This window comes from Tamandua tetradactyla, chromosome 10, assembly GCF_023851605.1.
Source record: "Tamandua tetradactyla isolate mTamTet1 chromosome 10, mTamTet1.pri, whole genome shotgun sequence".
In the NCBI taxonomy this organism is placed as follows: Eukaryota; Metazoa; Chordata; class Mammalia; order Pilosa; family Myrmecophagidae; genus Tamandua; species Tamandua tetradactyla.
The window spans coordinates 45,786,182-45,806,709 of record NC_135336.1 but is presented as its reverse complement, the minus strand read 5'-3'; the positions used below and the strand labels follow the sequence as shown (position 1 = coordinate 45,806,709).

The 20,528-nt window shown below is 39.6% G+C and overlaps 1 protein-coding gene and 1 pseudogene across 4 annotated transcripts in view; both read left to right on the top strand.

Annotated features, from left to right (window-relative positions):
- The window catches only part of LOC143648449 (centrosomal protein of 97 kDa-like), a 77,134-nt gene that overhangs the window by 36,793 nt on the left and 19,813 nt on the right, over positions 1–20,528 (top strand). For 2 of the 4 annotated variants that reach the window (XM_077118519.1, XM_077118518.1), the window contains exon 10: positions 592–667. In XM_077118519.1, coding sequence (XP_076974634.1) covers positions 592–667 — 76 coding nt within the window. Of the gene's footprint in view, positions 1–591; positions 668–3,202; positions 10,198–20,528 lie in introns of those variants that run through there. The other 2 variants (XM_077118517.1, XM_077118516.1) reach the window with 2 other exon arrangements.
- On the top strand, positions 13,574–20,516 carry LOC143648844 (solute carrier family 28 member 3-like; annotated as a pseudogene).

Below are 20,528 nucleotides of genomic sequence, written 5' to 3'. Positions count from 1 at the left end.
TGGCACAGGTGAAGGTTTTAGGTGGGGTGGGGGTAGGAATGGGGAGACAGAAAATAGAGAATTGGGTCGGGGTCCAGAGCAGAATGGTGGTGAAAATCTGGGAGATCATAAATAACTAGGGGGCCTTAGGTTTTTGATAGCTGTAAGTATATAGAAGGTGGCAGTGAGTATAGAGCTAAACTTTAGTGAGGGGAGTGATGCATAGAAAGGTCCATTATCAACAGTGAAGCTTGATGGGATTACCCTTGCTGTTCTCTCAGAAGAGGGTGATTCAAGCTGTGGAACTCTCTGCTGCAGCTCCTCCTTTAGTGTGGTATCTGGGAAACAGGCCAGATAATGAACCACTTTGATATTTTATTTTATTTTTATCACTGTCAATACTTTGTAGAACTAATACAATAAGAATTTCAGTCACATCTCATTTAGCTTCTACTTTGAGTCATAGTTTAAAATTAAAGTTTCAGTTTAAGTATTCTAAAAATGGAAAAGACATTAATATTAACTTCATTTCACATATGTTTAGTAGCTGTAACAGGAAATGCAAGTCAAAGCATCCTTCCTGAACCAATAATGTTTTTTTAATTATTGTAGATTGAGAAAAGAAAGAGATGAAGAATGTATGAAAACATTTGTACAAGAAGAGGCCATCCAATTCCTTTGGAACCAGGTAAACCCTCCTCTTGATTTAGCTAATGTATGAACAGAGGTAAAGTCTGGATTTATTGAGATAATCGTAGGATAGTTAGGCACATCCTCTCTGAAAGTTAAGGATTTGTGTTCTTTTGTCAATAACTTTGTACTAGGACAGTGAATTTTGTTACATTTTATTTAACATGAAGAATGGTATTTTCATAGTTTGAGAAGGAAGAAAAGCTGAAGAGCAGTGGCAAAACTGAGATGTTGTTATAACTTTCCAGGAGGCATAAAAAAAATCTAACTTGAAGTTTGATGTTGTTATCTATCTGGTTTTATCTTATTAAACATTATTTCCAAAATGTTTGTATGCAAAGTGACTAAGATGGTATTGGGGATTGAATTATGTACCCCAGAAAAACATTTCTTAATCTTAATCCATATTTGTGGGTCTGGATTTATTTGTAAATAGGATCTTTTTTTTTTTATTGTAAACAACAAACATACATACAAACATTCTTGACATAGTTACAATCAGTGGTTCACAATATCATCACATAGTTGTGTGTTCATCACCATAATCATTTTTTTTAATGTTTGCATCTCTCCAGGAAAAGAAAAAAGAAAAAACTCTTAAATGCCATACCCTTTACCCCTCCCTCTCATTGATCATTAGTATTTCAATCTACTCGATTTATTTTACCCTTGTTCCCCCTATTATTTGCTTATTTCTTACCCATATTTTTGTAAATAGGATCTTTAAAGATGTTAGTAGTTAAGGTTTGCAGAAACTGAATGAGGGTAGGCCTTAATTCTGTATGGTTGAAGTCCTTATAAGCAAAGGAAATTGGACACAGAAAGAGAAGCTATGTGGATCAGCCAGAAGCTGGAAGTCAACAGGACCAGGGAAAGAAAGGAGAAGATGCTGCCATGTGATAGAAAAGCCAAGGACCAAGGATGGCCATCAGTCAGCCCCAGAATGCTAGAAAGCATCGCCTTGCTGATGCCTCAGTTTTAGACTTCTGTTCTCAAAACTGCGAGTCAATATATTTCTGTTGTTTAAACCAACCCCGTGTATTGCTCTCAGTTTTGAGGCTAGAGGTTCAAAATCAAGGCATCAGCAAGGTGAAGCTCTCTTCCTCAAGAATTTGGTGTTCTGGGCCTGCTGCCATGGTCCTTGGTCGTTGGATTTTCTGTGCACATGCACATGGCACTGTCTTTTCCTTTCTCTTCTGGGCTCCATTTCCAGCCTCTGGTGACTGCTCCCTGCCTTCTTTCTTCTGATTTCACCCTGCTTACAAGGGACTCTGAGAGTCCAGATTAAAGCCCAACCTGATTCATTTGAGCCACACCTTAACTGATGTAGTATCTTGAAGAGATTTTATTTATGATAGGTCCACATCTGCACCCCCGGTATGTGGACAGAGACCAAGAACATGAACAGACTGAGATACACAATTCAATCCACCACAGATGGTTACAATATGTATGTCCTAAAAAGTACAGCGTAACTCCCTGGGAAAGAGAGTTTGAAGTCTGTAACAGCACACATTTGGGACAGTTCAGACAATTGATTTTACTAATCTAGTATCAATATTTGATGATAATTTCTTGGAAATGTTTTTAATAGAGAGATTTTTTAATAATAGGATTTGACCTACAAAATTAAAAGATAATTATTGATTTTAAGGTTTTGTAATTACGAATAGTAGGGGAATGGTTAAATTATAGAATAACAGTACCATGGAATAGTATGGAACAGTTAAAAAGAATAAGGTAATGGTATAAAATGAAGTTGAAAGATCTCCAAAATAATGTTGCTCAGTAAAAAACTGCAAGTCACAGAACTATATGCCTATGAGGGTTCTACTTATTGTTTACCATAAAACAGTAACCTGTGTATTTAAAAATATATAGAAAAAGATCTAGAAGGATACACATCAAGCTGCTATCAGAGATTTGCCTCTAAGAGCAAAGGGAAACTTTTAAAAATACTATATATTGCTTTCTTGCTTGCAGTTTTTTAAATAAATATTTATTATTTGTGACCTTTTAAGAATATTTTAAAAATGTAAAGGTCATATTTATCAAGAGCTCAGGATATTTTTAGGTTATTTAGAGAATCACATATACATATTGTTAGATTATGTTTACAAACTCTTCTCTTACATAGATATCTAAATGAGACTTTTTAGTGGATTTATTTATATTGCTAAGTTTTAATCTATCTTATTGAATAGATTTCAGTGTATATTGGTATATTATTGACCCCGAGGTCAGTTAGATGTAAACTGTTGTGCGTTGGATTGTTTTTCCAGTAGAAGCAAGGGGATTGCTTTGGCCTATCATTACTGGTGAGGGCTTTTTGTAACCAAGGACACATGCCATTTATGCCAGATTGGTTTAGGTTGAGGCTGCTATGAAAAGGGAAGGGCTTTAGAATCAGGCAGTTTCTAATTCTAGTTATACATTTACCAGCTTCATGATTATTTGGGAAAAAAGGTCAAAAGGCAACTGTAAAGCAGGTACGATTTTTATTTCATAATAAACTGTATCCTCTGGTTTATAGGTAAGGTCTTTACAGGCTTGGCAACAGACAGTGGACCAGCGCCTCAGTTCTTGGCATGCTGATGTTCCTATGTCAAGTAGTTGGATATCATCTAAGCTTCCATTATCCACGGAAAGCCAGGAGCTATCTTCTGATCAAAATTCTGACTGGGTCATTGCTCCTGATGAAGCTCCTCAAGAGAAATCCTTACCAGAATTTCCAGACTCTGGTTTTCATTCCTCCCTAACAGAACAAGTGCATTATTTGCAGGATTCTTTGGATTTTGAAAAAAATTCCCCAGAGGGCAGCGAAAGTTCCACAATGGGGAATTCCATTGACACAGTCAAATGTGGCAAAGAGTCAGATTTAGGGGATGTTAGTGAGAAACATGTTGAATGGAGTAGGGAAAGTGCACACAATGAGCAGGATAATAGTCTGCTTGAACGGTATTTAACTTCAGTTCAACAGCTAGAAGATGCTGAGGAGAGGACAGCTTTTGATGAAGCGCTAGGAGATAGTAAGCTTCATATAATTCATTCCCCGGAAAAGTTTGATACCTTATCTGACAGTGGTGATTTAGGTGAGACTCATGGCATATCTGCTACTTTGCAAGATGAAATCAGCCAGACACCAGAGAACTGTAAATTAAATAAAGAAATTCTAGGGGAGCAGTCAGAATGTGATTCTACATTTCAAGTATTGCATGTCGGTATTACTGTGTAGCATGTCTGCTTATTTGGGAAGTAGAAATCTACCTAACTTTTCTTTAGAATGTTTTCAGTTGCTTTTTCTTTTTTGGGGGGTGGGGGTGGGTGGAAAGGAAGTACTCCCTATATAAAAATATCCTATTTTTATATAGAGTATAAATTCTGTATAAATATATGGAAGTTATATTCTCATCTCATTATTTGTGCAGTCTAGGTTCTAAACTGAGTCTTCATTTTTATTTTCCTAATCTTTTACTTAGCTGTAATATACCAGGCAATATTTACATTGAAAGCTCTATGCACTTTATTTCTTAACAAATTAATTATATCAACAATGTTCCTGTTTCTTTAATGTACTCAAATTATTTCCTTTCAAAAACATAATATCTTACAAATAGGAAGTTTTATCTAAAGATATATAAAGAACAGAATTTTTATTCTTCTGTATGTGAGGAAATTATGTAGTAAGGAATATAATTTGTTAAAGTGATTATAAATGATGAGTATGGGGATGAACTATTTAAGTTCCCAAACAGTCTTAATGGGGCAAAAACATATTTTTAAAAGTCTTTCTTTCCTTCCTTATGAGTCAAGACCTTCCTGTAGTTAAATTTAGTAAAGTACAGGTAATATATAGGATTGCTCAGTGGGCATGATTAAATTATTTCATGGAAAACTTTAGTTAATGTCATGCATAATATGAAGTAAAATGTTTCATACAGGATTAAAGTAAAGATTACTTAGAACAGCATAAGAATATTTCTCTTAGATAGGAAGAAAGCAGATGTTAAGCTCCATCTGCTTGGAATAATGTCATGGCAAACATTTATTATCTTTTCATTTAGTGCTCTTTACCCTACAGAGAAGCATTTATGTGCCAGTATATTGCCAGAAATTGATGTATGTTCATCTTCTGTTTCTTCTTGTATTTGTTCACGTATTTCAGCAGAAGATTCGTGGATATTCACTTCATTTTTTCTTAAAGTTTTTTTAAATTATGAACTTAACATATATACAAAAAAGCAGTAAATTTCCAAGTGTATTTTAACAAGTACTTATAGAACAGATTTTAAAGTTTGGTATGGGTTACAGTTCCACGATTTTTCATTTTTTCTTCTAGCTGCTATAAGACACTGGAGACCAAAAGAAATATCAATATAATGATTCAGCAGTCATACTATTCACTTCATTTTTAACCTCTACCCTATAGTGAAGAACATTTCAAGTAATGCTAATGCTAGAATATGAATTACTTAAAAAAAAACTATTTTCTATCTAAAGCTCTGAAACAGTGTCACATTTGGAAGACAATTTATTGATGGTTAAGAAAAACAAAACCTCAATTATTTCTTTACTTGTTAAAAAAGAACATATATCCATAACTTCAAGAAGAAATGATAAGATTGTGTTTGAATGTTATAGATGAGATGCATTTGCAAATCAAGGATAATTTTTGGAAACTTAATATTTTAATCTTTGAGAATGTTCTAAAATCGTGAAACAACATTTATCTTCCCTCTGCCATCCGTGGACATAACAACTGTTTAAAACAATGGCAATACTTATGTGCTCTCTAAATTTAGGTGCTAAATATCTGTTCCATATTCTGTTACAGTCATGAGGTTCTCTTCTTTGAAATTATATAAAATACAAACTTCCATCCTTCAGAAATAGTCAGGGATCACATGCTATACTTAGTTGATAGTTAGAAATATCTTTCCAGTATAGTAAGATGTATTCTTCTGGGTTTATAAATATGTAGCACTCAGGTTGAGAAGACTTGGATTTCATTCTGAGAAATCCAGTATATCTTACAAAGGAAATATTTTCTGTCTCTTATCGCCAAAACAGCAGTTTTAAATTCAAAATGATTTTCCCTAGTGAAGCATGTGTGATGTTGGGTGTTTGTTAAATAAAAAATGAATTTTTTGACCACTGTAACAAATAGCCAACAGGACAGGATCATCCAGAAGTAAAGCAAGATTCGTATCATGCAGTTGTGCAGAAAGTAAAGCCATTCTGATCTAAGGAAATGATCCGCTTAGTGAGAGAAAGGACTGAATTAAGCTCCCCATAGCCCTTTGTCAATGCTGTTTCATGCCACTTCCTCTGCTGGCCACAATGTAATTATGGAAGACACTTTCCTAATCCTTAAATTATCAGTTATTTCTCTTTCTGGGTCTTTGTTCCTACTGACCCCACCTTCTCTCTTCTCATAGCTCTTTAAATGTCTGGATTATTGCCATCTTTTATGTCGGGGCATAGCAGAGAATCAATAAATATTTTTTAAATAAAAGAGAGAAACAGAGGCTGATGAACTGCTGGCCTATTTAGCATCATTTTAAAAATTATTTGTTTCTAGGACTCTTTTCTCTACTATACTCTTAAGATGCTATTGATGGTAGGGATATGAGTTTTTTCTTCATTATATCCCCAGAAGAAAGACAGAGGAAATTATGCTTTCCCTATCTTCTTTGATGTGCCAGCTTCTTAATGCATAATTTACCCATTAACTCCACAAACCACCACTTGGTAGCAGTTTACAGATATGAAACCTGGGGCTCAGAGAGGTTAATGGTGTAGTCACACAATCATTAAAATGCTTTGTAGCTCAAGTCTATTTGACTACAGAAACCATCTTTCCACTCTACTGGAGTGGACAGTATTGACTAAATAAATCCAGAAAATATTAATGAGGAAGGAAAGAGGTGAAGGAACAGGGACTAATTTAGGTATTATTAGAAAAATGCTTGCATAAGGTGGAGCTCATGGGTTTCCCTCCATACAGTTCATTTCCTTCTTTGTCCTGGCATATCTGGATTAGTTGTCAGGCCACCGGACAAAATTCATTTTAGTGTAGGATTGGGAGAGCAAGAGGTGGGGGTGGTATTTTAGTAGTTAATAAGTTAACTAAGAGTATCTAACTCTAGACTGGCTGTGTGTATTAACTGCAGTAATGGGCAAAACACTTAGCATAAAGAAGTGCCATATAAAATGAGCTACAGTTATACACAATACCATTAAAAATAATAATAATCCATTTCAAGGATAAAGATATTGGAAATAATAATGGTGCATTATTTTGTACATAGCATGTAATCATTGAATAGATTTAATTGTAATTTATTTTTCATAAGCTGGTAAAGTGCATAAAGTAATATGTTTGCTTGACTTGTATACCATTTATATACTTTACCTTGAAATGAGACACTCCTTTAATAAATATTTAGTGTGGTAATGGAAAAAAAAATGAATTTTTTACTTTTTGAATAGTGCTTATTATCTTTTATGAATAATCTTGAATTTCTTCTTAAACATACCCTATTTTTCTATTCTACAGTTAAGTGCCTCATTTGCTGCCCATAGTTAAGGAAAAAAAAACTTCCAACTTGCACTGTAGTAGTACCAAAGTGCTACTTCATGGTGCATTAACTTTTCATAAAAGCTGCTCAAGTGTTTTGGTTCAGTATTATTTAATGGCGAAACACAACTAAATCCATTTGAACATCAGCATTTATAAGCAGTATTTCCTTTTTCAACTTTGCCTTGTTTTTCTAGCCCATAAATAGCATTGAGAATACTTTTACAGAAATCAACAGAATATGATAATTAACTATACTCTGCTTTTCATCTGTATTTTATTTGACTTTTCACTATGGTTTGAAGTATAAGAATATTAAGCAGTCCCCCCCACACCCTAACTGTGCAGACTATCTTGAATGTAAATGAATGAAAAATGTAAATTAGAATGTAGGAAATCTGTGGCATAGATTTAATATATTTTGATAGGTTTACAATATAATTTTTTTATTGTGAAAAATAACATATATACAAAAGAGCAATACATTTCAAAGCACCCCACAACAATTAGTTTTAGAACAGATTTCAGAGTTTGGTATGGATTACAGTTTACAATGTAATTTAAAAGTAGTTTTTGTAAGTAAGATATTTGGTTTCAACTAAGGGCTATTCATTGGTCTCCTCAAGAGGGACTAGGTACAGTAAGTCTTGGGATGTTGAGCTTTTAACATGTTCTTTATGACTTTTCTAACAAGAGAGGTTTAGGTGCTATTTTAGGTCATAGCAGATCTCTTGATTTATGAAAAATTCAGTGTATCAATTAGAAATTCTTATAGAAGCACAGAATCACACCATGTGAGAATTGGAAGGAACTTTAGAGATTATCTATTCAAATCTCTTTGTTTTAAACATGAAACTAATTAGCAAAGAAGTTAAACAACTTGTCTAAGGCTACCACTAATTAGTAGTAAATAAACCGTGAACACTTAAACATTATTGCATCTGAAAATTTTCTTAATTAATCTCTACGTTTCTTTATTAATCTCTACATTTAATGAGTCTGTAGGGAAGTCTGCATGTTTTTTTATTCTCTTTAAAAGAAGAAGAATTCTAAGAGAGCTAGAAATCTGCCACTCAAAGCAGAGTTGGTTGTAGAAAATAACTAATGCTCTCAGAACCCGGAGTGGATTTTCTCCAAAAAATGGTTTAAAGAGCAATAATAGATAATGGTTTTTAAAGAGCAATAATAGATTAAAATGGTTTTTAAAGAGCAATAATAGATAATAGTAGAAAAGACTAGTTGCATCTTAGAGTCATTTATTTGATGATAAGGAAGTATGATATGCTGCTGAGAAATATAAAACTTTATGTTGAAATGCCGAGTTTGATTATATTTCATCTTCAGTTTTATAGAACAGATGTTAAAGTTTTAACTTTCCTGGTGTGCAGAAAGCTATGATCATGGCAGTTGATACATACACAATTTAGTTTGATTTTATAAATTTAATTGTAAAAGACTTCATAAAATGAGTGTTTTAGGAAACCTTTCATATATTGATACTCATAACCTTTTTCTTGAATAATGTGAGTGCCATTGTGCTGGTTTGAAAGGATGTATGGACCCTAGAAATGCCATGTTTTAATCAAAATCCCATTTTGTAAAGGCAGAATAATCCCTATTCAATACTGTATGTTTGAAGCTGTAATCAGATCATCTCCCTGGAGATGTGATTTAATCAAGAGTGGTTGTTAAGCTGGATTAGGTGACATGTCTCTACCCATTTGGGTGGGTCTTGATAAATTTCTGGAGTCCTATAAAAGAGGAAACATTTTGGAGAATGAAGGAGATTCAGAGAGAGCAGAAAATGCTGCAGCACCACAAAGCAGAAAGTCCGCTAGCCAGCGCTTTAGAGATGAAGAAGGAAAACACCTCCTGGGGAGCTTCATGAAACAGGAAGCTAGGAGAGAAAGCTAGCTAATGACACCTTGCTCACCATGTGCCCTTCCAGCCGAGAGACAAGCATTCGCCACATGCCTTCTCACTTGAGAGAGAAACCCTGAACTTCATTGGCCTTCTTGAACCAAGGTATCTTTCCCTGGATGCCTTTGATTGGACAGTTCTGTAGAGTTGTAATTGGGACATTTTCTCGGCCTTAGAACTGTTAACTAGCAACTTACTAAATTCCCCTTTTTAAAAGCCATTCCATTTCTGCTATATTGCATTCTGGCAGCTAGCAAACTAGAACAGCCATTCTTGAGTATGTTTATGTTTTATTTGTTTCAGATTATTTTAAATATATAAACACTACATAATGTATTTTCCTGTTACCTGTTCAATACAAATATAATTCTACTTTGTATAAGTATTTTCAGGAACAATACAGGCTCAAGATATTATACTGTCTCCTTTGTTGTTTTTTTTGGTGTGAATTCTTAGAATTGGACTTATAGTATTAATATATAAAATATAAAACCATTTTTTTCAGGAAAATTAAGACACTAAAAAGGGAATATAGGATGAGTCTAATCATTTTCTTATTCATAAATGAAAAACATTCATGAAGTGAAGAAAGGGATCTGTCAAAATTCTAAACATTTTTAATGAGATTGCTTCACTCAAAGACCCTATTGTGGCATATTAAAATCAAAAGTCAACTAAACAAAGCAGTTCTTACAGCCTTGTAGAGAAAATAAACAATAATTGTCTTTTAGAAATGAGGTACTTTTTACTTATGAGTGAATAAAAGTCATACTAAATTTTAATTCTTTAGTGGATAGCAGGAATCACTCTGTAGTAGCTTTGATCAATTTATAATTAAATTTGAGTCTTTTCTAATAGTCTTAATGGTGACACTAAGAGTTTAAAAATAATCTGATTGTGGATTATTTTTAAATTTCTCTTTAAATTTGTTGTAGAAATAGTGTGTGACTTAAAGTGGTTATGGTCTGTTTATGAAGGGTTAATATCTTATATTGTACTGCTTTAATTTGTATTTGAGTTTCTAATTTTAAATAAAAGGTTTCGAAATTTGTTTGAGGGTGAAATGTTTATTATACTAAGTAGTTTGTTCTTATTCAGTTGCAGTTAATGGGTAAATAAAATTTAAATAAGGAAGGTGCAGAATATTGTCATGATATAAGTGAATTTACAATAAAATACTCCTAACCTTTTAAAAATGGATATGAAGTAAAAGGTATGCTAATTTAGTTTTATTCAGTATAGATTTCATTACCTACTGCTTACCCACTGGAATTCTCCAGGTAGAGAATAGCAGAGGTTGTTCCTCAAAGAGCACAGATGACATAGCCAGATCCTGGATAAGACCATAGGTGCTGAAAGTTTTACAGGGTGAGTGAATAAGTGGAGTAGAGACCCTCTCATTTGACACAATTAGGACCTGTAGTTGGTTAGCTAATCAAAAGATTGGTTAGAGCAGGGAATAATAATGATATATATACCTTAAACTTAAACTAGATATATATGGAGAGAGAGAGATTGACATACAGTAAATTACATATATTTAAAGTAGAACATTTGATAAACTTTGACACATACACATTCCCATAAAGCATCATAACAATTAAGATTATGAACATATCCATCACCCCCAAAAGTTTTCTGTTCCCTCGGTAATCCTTCTCTATTTTGTCTGGTTTCTTTCACTCAGCATAATGACTTTGGGAGTCCTCTGATAGTTCATTACTTTTCATTGTTGAGTAGTATTCCATTGTATGAATTGGCCACAAGTTGTTTATCCATTCATCTATTCATGGACATTTGGGTTGTTTCCAGTTTTTGGTTATCACAAATGAAGCTGCTATGAATATTTGTGTACAGGTCTTTGTATGGACTTATGTTTTCTTTTCTCTTTGATAAAACCTCAGAGTGTAAAGGCTTGTTATATGTTAGGTATATGCTTACCTTTATAAGATATTGCCAAACTGATCTCTAAAGTGGCTGTACCATTTTGCATTTCTGGCAGCAGTGTATGAGAGTCCTAGCTTCTCACATCCTCACTAACATAAAGTTTGGAAAGGAAAAAAATTGAAATTTTATTGTGGAAAAACCCAGCAGACACCAACTCAACTAAGTGACCAAGGTTAACATCACCAATGATAAATCATGCTGATATCATATTCCCTGTGATCTGATGTGAGGAGAGAGGCACTTCACTTCTGGTGTTCTCCCAAAGTCAAACCCTAATCTAACCATGAGAAAACACCAAACACGAAAGGTTTTACAAAATACCTGACCAGCACTCTTCCAAAGTTACAAAGGTCATGAAAAACATGGAAAGACTGAAAAACTCTTGCAGATTGGAAAAGAATAAGGAAGTATGATGACTAAATGCAACGTGGTGTCCTGGGTGGAATCTTGTATCAGAAAAAGGGCATTAATGGAACAACTGGTGAAAACTGAAGAGTGTGTAGTTTAGTTAATGGTATTATATTAGTGCTAGTTTCTTCATTTTACCATTGTTACATAAGATATTAACATTAGGGAAAGTGAATGAACTCTAACTCTTCTGTACACCTAAAATTATCTCGGAATTTTTTTTTAATCCGGAAGATTAAAAAAAATTTAAACTCTGGGGGGCTTCACAAAATGCAAAATTCAAATACCACTGCCCCGAGATGCTAACATAGCAGGTTGGTGGGGTGGGGCAGAACCTCTGTTTTTTAAAAGCTCCTGGCGCTATTTTGCTTATTAGCGGAGTCTGATTTGAGGACTACTGAGCTGGAGAAATCAAGGTTGGAGGAAATATTTTATCTCGTTTCTCCCTAAAACATATATGAGGGAATAAGGGATTAGTCTTCATCAATTAACAGTTTTAAAAAGGTGTGCACAGGTAGTTAAGTGGTAGAATTCTCTCCTGCCATGAAGGTTCGATTCCCAGCCCATGCAAAAAAAAAATCAACACATAGTGTGGCAATAACAGGATATTCACATGGAAAATAATGAAATGTGACCCCCCCCAACACACAGCATATTAAAGAAAAATTTAAAAGGAAAGAAGACTATTAATGTGAAGCTGTAAACCAAGCCGTTAGTGGCACCTCCAATCTCCCACCCTTGGCAGATATGTTTGGAATAGAGTGGTTGATACGTAATGTAACAGCAGTAACTTTATTTTAAACAATGATTTGCTGGTTCTTGGAGCCCAAATTTCAGTCACTTGTTCAAAGGGAGGTAGCAAAGGAAACTGAATCAGGAATTGAGTGGCTCAGCAGTGCTTGTAAGCCAAACATCTACCATCACTGGAGTCAGATTTGTTAAAGAATATTCCCCCCAGGTAGCTACATAAGAAACAGGGTTTACTTTGCTTTGGCTTATGTACCCTTAAGATCCACATTTCATTTTGCTTAGAGGTAAAGTTAAGCAACATAACATCTAAACCAATTTTGCATTAGAAATGACTGGTTCCTTTGGTTTTATATTCTAATATATAGACCTTATGCTGTCATTTTTTTTCAATTTTCTAGGCTAGATTATCATTAATGGAATGTTAAATTCCTTATGCTGTGTCACAACTTGAAACAGGGAATTGAAGAAGAGCTTTTGGGACGTGGGGCTAGGTACTTTCCATTTGTCATCTCATTTATTCCTAAATGCAAGTGGTGATGACCCTAATGTACAGTACAGGTAAGGAAACGAGAGCTCAATGACGTTACGTACCTAGGACAGCCCTGCTAGTAAGAGGTAAAGCTGCGTGCAGACTCAAGCAGACCAGGATCCAAAGTGCATATTCTTTACACGGTAGCGTTCTGCCTAGATGTGCTAAATTGGGAGTGTGGTGACTTTGCAGTTAGAGACCTTTTGATAGTCTTGTAGCGTTGGAATGGCCTCTGTAGTTCTAGCTGCTCTTTTTTTTTGTAGCTATGAGGATTGTACATATATGTAGGATTACTCAAATGCCTCACGGTTCTAAGTGTTTGTGTGAATGAGGATTAATAAGACTCACTAAAACGACTCAACCTATAAGTCATTATGTCCTGGTTAAGCATTCCATGCTTACCAGTCAGCCAACTATGAAAGATAGGTGACTGAAGTACCATCCGTTGTAAGGTAAGGCTTAATTAGAATACAAGTCTAGCATATGGGGTACTTCTTCCTTAGACAGACACTGAATTTCCTTGAGGAAGGAGAATGAAATAGTTACTTCAGAAGACACTGTCCTCTGGAAGAACTTCCTTTTATCCCATTCATAGACCTGGTCACCCATGCGTGTAGGCCTGCAACAAAAACCTCTGAATGAGCATGGGATTAATTAATGTCAGTTATAATTTATATGTATTATTTCTCAATGTCTATATAATAGTCTGGGTCAGGTCTGTTTTCAGGCCTACATTTTGTTTGGATAAATTCGGTTAACACCGCTGAACTATGAAGATTAAGGAACACCGGGCAGCCCACAACTGCTGGCTTCATGTTGCCGGTTAGAGCAGTGTTCAAAATAGGATAACTTAGAATTGAAAGGAAAAAGTACTCTGGCATTTTTGCTATAAGTCCTGTGCATCATCCACGTCATATTCAAGGAAAGTAAAAGGAACCGGACTGTTATAAGGACAAGTATAAGAATAAGTCGATTAATGTCAAAGCAAGGTAATGTTAGGTCAGGGGAACAGGGAAGGTCACCATGACTCGAGCTGCGTAAAATGTGCCGCCCCTTCTAGACCTCACCTAACCCCCTTGCTTAAAAACTGCCTGCACCAGGACCCAGCGGCGAGCTCGCAACTCCCTACCTGGAGGTCTGTGAGCTCTGCCCGGGAGCACAGGAATAAACTCACTCACTCTATGGTTTCTTGGTCTGCCTCTTCTCTCTTTCGCCTCCTAAACCTTACATTTTGGTGTGTGTAGCCCGGGAGGAGAGCGCTGGTGCCACCCGCCTAGCCAGGGGTGACCCGGCCTCCTCTCTCCTCTTTCCTCCACATATCCAGCGACAAGGGATCCCTTGGCCCGCCACCACACCCACCACAGATTTGGTAAGTCCCTTCCCTCCTAGCCCTGCTGTCCGGTCTCACAGTTCCGAGAGAGTCTGTCTGTAAATTACCCTCCAAAAATCGTGAATTCACGTCAGGTTCTCTTCTGAGGGCTGAGGTGAACAGGGACGCCCGCAAACCTCACACCCTTTCCCGGGACTCAAAAAGTCGTGGGGACGCCCCGCTTCTCATTTCCCTCCCGATTTTCAGATCCAGGACCTGAAAGGGCCTCAAACCAGGGTGAGTCGTCCCCTGGGGAGACGAGGCCCTGCTCGTAGGAGCTCCAAGGACTCTCTCAGGGCGTTGGGACGCCGACACCCCCTGGGCCAGTCCTTTCTCCTTTCAGACCCGTCAGTATGGGCAGCAAATCCTCGAAAGCCAAACCCTCTACCCCACTGGGTTGTCTCTTGACTAACCTAATGATGCTGGATTTACTTCCAGACATCCAGCCAAAACGCCTCACTTACTTTTGTAAAAAGCCTTGGCCCCAATATCAACTGGACAACGATTCTCATTGGTCTGAGGATGGGACTTTCGATTTTAATATCCTTCCAAACCTCCACAACTTTTGCCAGAGGAACGACAAATGGGCCGAAATTCCTTACGTCCAGGCTTTTTTCCTTCTGCGCTCCCGCCCCTCTCTCTGCACTTCCTGCTCTATGGCTCAGGTTCTTCTAGCCAAAGAAACCCCCAAGCCCTCAGTCGTGGACAAACAGTCCAATGAAACTTCCTCCTTTTCCGACCCCCTCGATTCCTCTTCCTTTAAACAACCAGGGCCTCCACCGTATTTAGGGAAACTATCCTCTTCTCCCCCGCTCTACCCTCCTCTCCCTCTGGCAGGACTCCCGCTGCCATCTTGCCCTCCTCTTCCTCCTTCTCCGCTGGCGGCGCTCCAGCTGCCATCCTGTCCTTCTCTTTCCCCTTCTGCTCCAGCGGCTCTCCAGCCGCCATCTTATCCTTTCCTTCTTCCTTCTACTCCAGCGGCTCTCCAACCACCCCCGTGTCCCCTTCCCCCTTCACCGGCTCCTCCGCCACCACCTAATCCTTCACTGTCCTCAACAGCCTTGCCATCCTCACCTGTAAGCTCCCATACGGAAGTTGCAGGACCTGAAGGGTTAATTCGAGTACACACTCCCTTCTCCCTGGCTGATCTCTCTCACATCGAAAAATGGTTGGGCTCCTTCTCCAACGATCCAACTACCTATACTAAAGAATTCCAATATCTGGCTAATGCCTACAACCTTACCTGGCATGACATTCATGTAATCTGCTCTTCTTCCCTAACTACAGATGAAATGGACCGCATTTTCAATGCGGCCAGGGCTCATGCTAACCAGCTGCATATAACCGACCACACCATGCCGGTAGGGGCCGAGGCAGTACCAGATCAAGAGCCAGGGTGGGACTATGAAATTGACACTCCAGCAGGAAGAAACGGACAGATTAGGCGAGACAAAATGCTTACCTGCCTCACAGCCAGCATGCAAAAACTTCCCATAAAGTCGTCAACTTTCATAAGCTAAGGGAAATTATTCAAGGTCCTGAAGAAAATCCAGCCGCTTTTCTAAACCGGCTCACAGAAGCCCTCACCCAATATACCTGCCTAAACTCTGACTCGGAGGCTGGTAAAATCATCTTAGCCACACATTTTATATCCCAGTCAGCTCTGGATATAAGGCGCAAACTTAGAAAAATTGAGGACGATCCTCAGGCCCCTATTCGTGACCTGGTAAACAAGGCCTTTAAAATTTTTAATACTCGTGATGAATTAGAGAGGGCGCAGAAAGAGTCCTGGGACCACCGAAGGGCAAATTTACAAACCCAATCCCTGATTAAGGCCCTGTGGCCCACTTCAACTGATAAGAAGCCAGCTACAACTAATCTGCCACCAGGAAAATGCTTCAAATGTGGCCTCGACGGATGCTGGTCCCGCCAGTGCCCCAATCCTTGACTGCCCAAGGGACCATGCCCTCTCTGTGGGAAAAATGGGCATTGGAAAAGTGACTGCCCCTCAGCGCCTAGCCATGGAGGGGCCGTCCTTCCAACCCCTGACCCACCACTGGCAGTCCTGGGCCTGGCCACCGACGACTGACGACGCCTGGCCTCAGTGACCCCATCACCCTCGATGAGCCCAGGGTAACAATCAAGGTAGTGGGTAAGTCCCCATCCTTTTTAGTGGACACAAGGGCTACCTTCTCCATCCTCCCCTCTTACTCGGGTCAACTTCCCCCTTCCCAGGTCACAGTTATGGGCATAGATGGCTATCCTTCGTGCCCCTTAACTACCAGACCACTTACGTGTTTAATAGAAGGCTACCCCATTACACACTCTTTCTTAGTGATGCCTTCCTGCCCCAGCCCACTAATAGGGCGGGATCTTCTCACCAAATTAGGAGCCTCACATCTGGATACAAAAACCTCAAACGAATTTACTATTACCCTTATGTGTGGCCTCCACCTCCACTCAGGGTTCCATCCTTCCCTCACCTCCTCTACCACCTCACCTAGTGAACCCAGAGGTATGGGATACGTCAACTCCCCTAATAGCTTCCCATCATAAACCAGTTCTTATCCAGCTAAAGGATCTCTCTTCATTCCCGTCTCGGCCACAATTTCCCATCTCCATAACCCATCAAAAAGGACTCCAACCCATCATTAACCGGCTCAAGGGAAAGGGACTCCTCATACCCACTAACTTGCCATATAACACCCCTATTTTGCCTGTCAAAAAACCTGACGGTTCTTATCATCTAGTCCAAGACCTCCAACTAATTAATGAAGCTGTCATCCACAACCACCCAATAGTTCCCAACCCATATACTCTTCTCTCACACATCCCCCTCACACCACTCATTATTCTGTCCTAGACCTCAAAGATGCCTTCTTTACAATCCCTCTAGACCCTGCCTATTACAATTTATTTGCCTTTACCTGGGAAGACCCAGACTCTTTGGCTGCCCAACAACTTACATGGACAGTATTACCTCAGGGGTTTCGCGACAGCCCCCATATCTTTGGCCAAGCCCTAGCCAGGGACCTAATAGGGTGCACTCTAACTCCCAGTATCATTCTCCAATACATAGATGATCTATTAATTTGCAGCCCTTCTGAAGAAACTTCCTCAAAGGCTACAGCCACCCTATTAAATTTTTTAACTAACAAAGGATATCAAATCTCCCCTGCCAAGGCTCAACTCTCTTCCTCCACTGTCACCTACCTGGGGCTCCGCCTCACTCCCACATCCAGACACCTAACAGGAGACAGACAGCAAGCCCTCCAAGAACTCCAACCTCCAGAAAATGCTGGACAAATTTTATCCTTCCTAGGTTTTGAGGGGTTCTTCCAACACTGGGTCCCCGGCTTTTCCCTCCTAGCAAAACCTCTTTATGAAGCACCCAAGGTGACACCCACGGGACCCCTGAATGACCCCTGTACTATAGCCAAAGCTTTTCTGGTTCTCCGTAATGCCTTACTTCATTCTCCCCCGCTCGCTCTTCCAAATCCTGACAAGCCCTTCTTCCTTTTCAACGAAAAACAAGGAATAGCGGTGGGAGTCTTAACCCAACCCCTTGGACCAACTTATACTCCAGTGGCCTACCTCTCTAAGCAAGTAGACCCCACCACCCCTGGGTGGCCTCCCTGTTGCCGAGCACTGGCTGCGGCCGCCACCCTAACTCGTATAGCTCTTAAACTTAATCTGGGTAGGCCTCTCCAAGTACTGTCACCCCACCGTTTACAAGATTTCTTATCCCATAAATCTCTCTCTGCTCACTCCTTCCTGTCTCCAGGAATTTCACTTATTCTTCCTAGAAAACAGGGAACCAACTCTGCCCTAACCTGGTTCTCTTCACCCCTGGAGACATGGCTCCTCCCCGCTACTAGGACCAATTATTCTAATCTGTCTTTTCTTTCTCCTAACTCTGTCTCCTCAACTTCCTTCAAGGACGCATAAAAGAACTGTCACGGGTGGCAATCAACCAAATGCTCCTACATCATTATCACCACCTGCCTTCCTCACCAAATTCCTATAGCCAACCTCCCCACTCTCCTGACTATGACGGTTCCAGCCTATAACCCCACGCTGCCCCAATGCAGCAGGAAGTAGTCAGAAAGAGCTCTGCGCCCTATTATCATAAAAAGGCTGGAATGTTAGGTCGGGGGAACAGGGGAGGTCATCATGACTTGAGCTGTGTAAAATGTGCCGCCCCTTCTAGACCTCACCTAACCCCCTTGCTTAAAACCCGCCCACACCAAGACCCAGCAGGGAGCTCACAACTCCCTACCTGGAGTTCTGTGAGCTCTGCCCGGGAGCGCAGGAATAAACTCACTCACTCTACGGTTTCCTGGTCTGCCTCTTCTCTCTTTCGCCTCCTAAACCTTACAGGTAAGACTCAGAGCGCGCCGACACCCGGCTAGTGCTTGGCAAATCATTCTGCTCCGCTACAGGCAACAATGAACTCCGCTATTGCAGAGGAAAGACGGCCGGAGTAGGGACTCTGCCGGTGAAAGTCACATTCGCCGGCGAGAACAAAGCCTTGAGGCGAATGCTCGCTGGGAAAACCCATCCCTGAGGAGGAGGAGAAGCCGGGTTGCGAGAAGGGCCACACCTCCTGCGGGTGGTTGAGAGCTAAGGGACCCCGAGGCACGCAGGACCCGGGCGAAGCCCAGACCTGGTCCGACCCGGCACAGGGCACTCGCCCCGCCCCTCCTGGAGCTCGGCCAATCCTAAACGGGGGTCGGGGGTGAGGCGACGTAGCCGGGTCAGGAGAGCTGGGAGCCGCGATCCCTGAAAAGGCTGCTGGACAGTTGTTGGTTCTGGCTGAAGTGAGTGATTAGGGTCTTGCTCATCCTGGAGGTAATTTTCTGGCTGATCCTTGACACTGCCACATTGAGCCAACAGCAGCTGGTGTCCTTTAGTGGGCTTATTATGTACGTTATTCTGGTATTTCTATTTTCCAAGTACTGAACCAGAATTTACTGGAGACCTATCTTTTGAGGAATTGGTTTACAGTTTCTTTTGGGATTCTTAATTCTGAGGACAAAAGTTGGGTTTATGACTCTTGATTGGTTGGACAGACACGTTCAGGCTTTCCTGGGGTTCACTGATGCTGGCGATTCGTTTGTCTTTGGTGAGAAATACCCAGACCACTTGTTTGCATTAAAGGTTCTGCCAATTTTTCTTCAGCACTATAGTGTTGATGCTGTACCATCTTGGATTGATGCAGTGGATCATTAGAAAGGTCAGATCGGTAATAATAGTTACTATGGGATCATTTCCTTATTGAATCTGTAGTTGCTGCTGGCATTGTAATTATCAGACAGACTGTCTTTGCTGCACAGTCCACCGCTGTTTGCTGCATGTCACCAAATCCGGGTTCCATACCATCATGACCACCGGGTTCTCTCCCATTGCTGGAATCATCTTAGGAGCACACATGTCTTTCAGGGCCTCATCCTCCCTCTTGTTAACTTCCTCAGTTATATCTGCACCTGCATCCCTGGTTATTGTTAGGAAGAAAATCCTAAAATAATTCTCAAGAATGCCATCAGAATGGAAAACGGTGATTTGAGGAATATCCCAGAAGCTGCAACACATGGAGTGTCCTCCTCCACTCACCTGGTGGCAGACATCGCAGTGAATCTGAGTGCCTTCTTGGCTCTGCTGTTTTAGGTAGGTTCAACTCTGTCCTGGTTTGGAAACTTGTTTCACTACCCACAGTTGAGTTTTGAGATAATATGCTCTTATGTCTTCATGCCCTTTTCATTCATGATGGGAATGGACTGGCAAGATAATTTCATGGTTGCCAAACTCACAGGTTATAAGACTTTCTTCAGTGAATTTGTGGCTTATGAGCACCTCTCAAAATTGATCACTTTGAGAGATGTGGCTGGACCCAAATTTGTGAATGGTGAACAGCAATATTTATTGATTAGTTCTGACACTATTGCCACATGTCCTCTGTGGTTTTTTTTTTAATTTCAGTTTCCTAGGAATAGTGATCAGTGGACTCACATCCTGGGCTCCTTCCAGAAAGTGGTACATCACCTCAGGGGTAATGAGAGCTCTGATTATAGGGACCATTGCCTGCTTCATGATGGCCTGTATCATGGGCAAGCTTTCCAGCACTCCTGTGGATGACTCCCATTACGTTTTAGGGACTGACTTCAACTCCAGTTTACCCAGAAACAACTGAAATAGTATCTTGCTGCCAAGATTTATTGAGCAGTACTGTCTCCAAGGAACCCAGTGCAGTCATACCAGGAGGAAACCAGAGCCTGTATGTTTTGAAGGGGTGCTGCAAATTGTTGAATCCATCAACATTTTTTAAAACTTTTTTAATTGTATAGTATAACATTTAT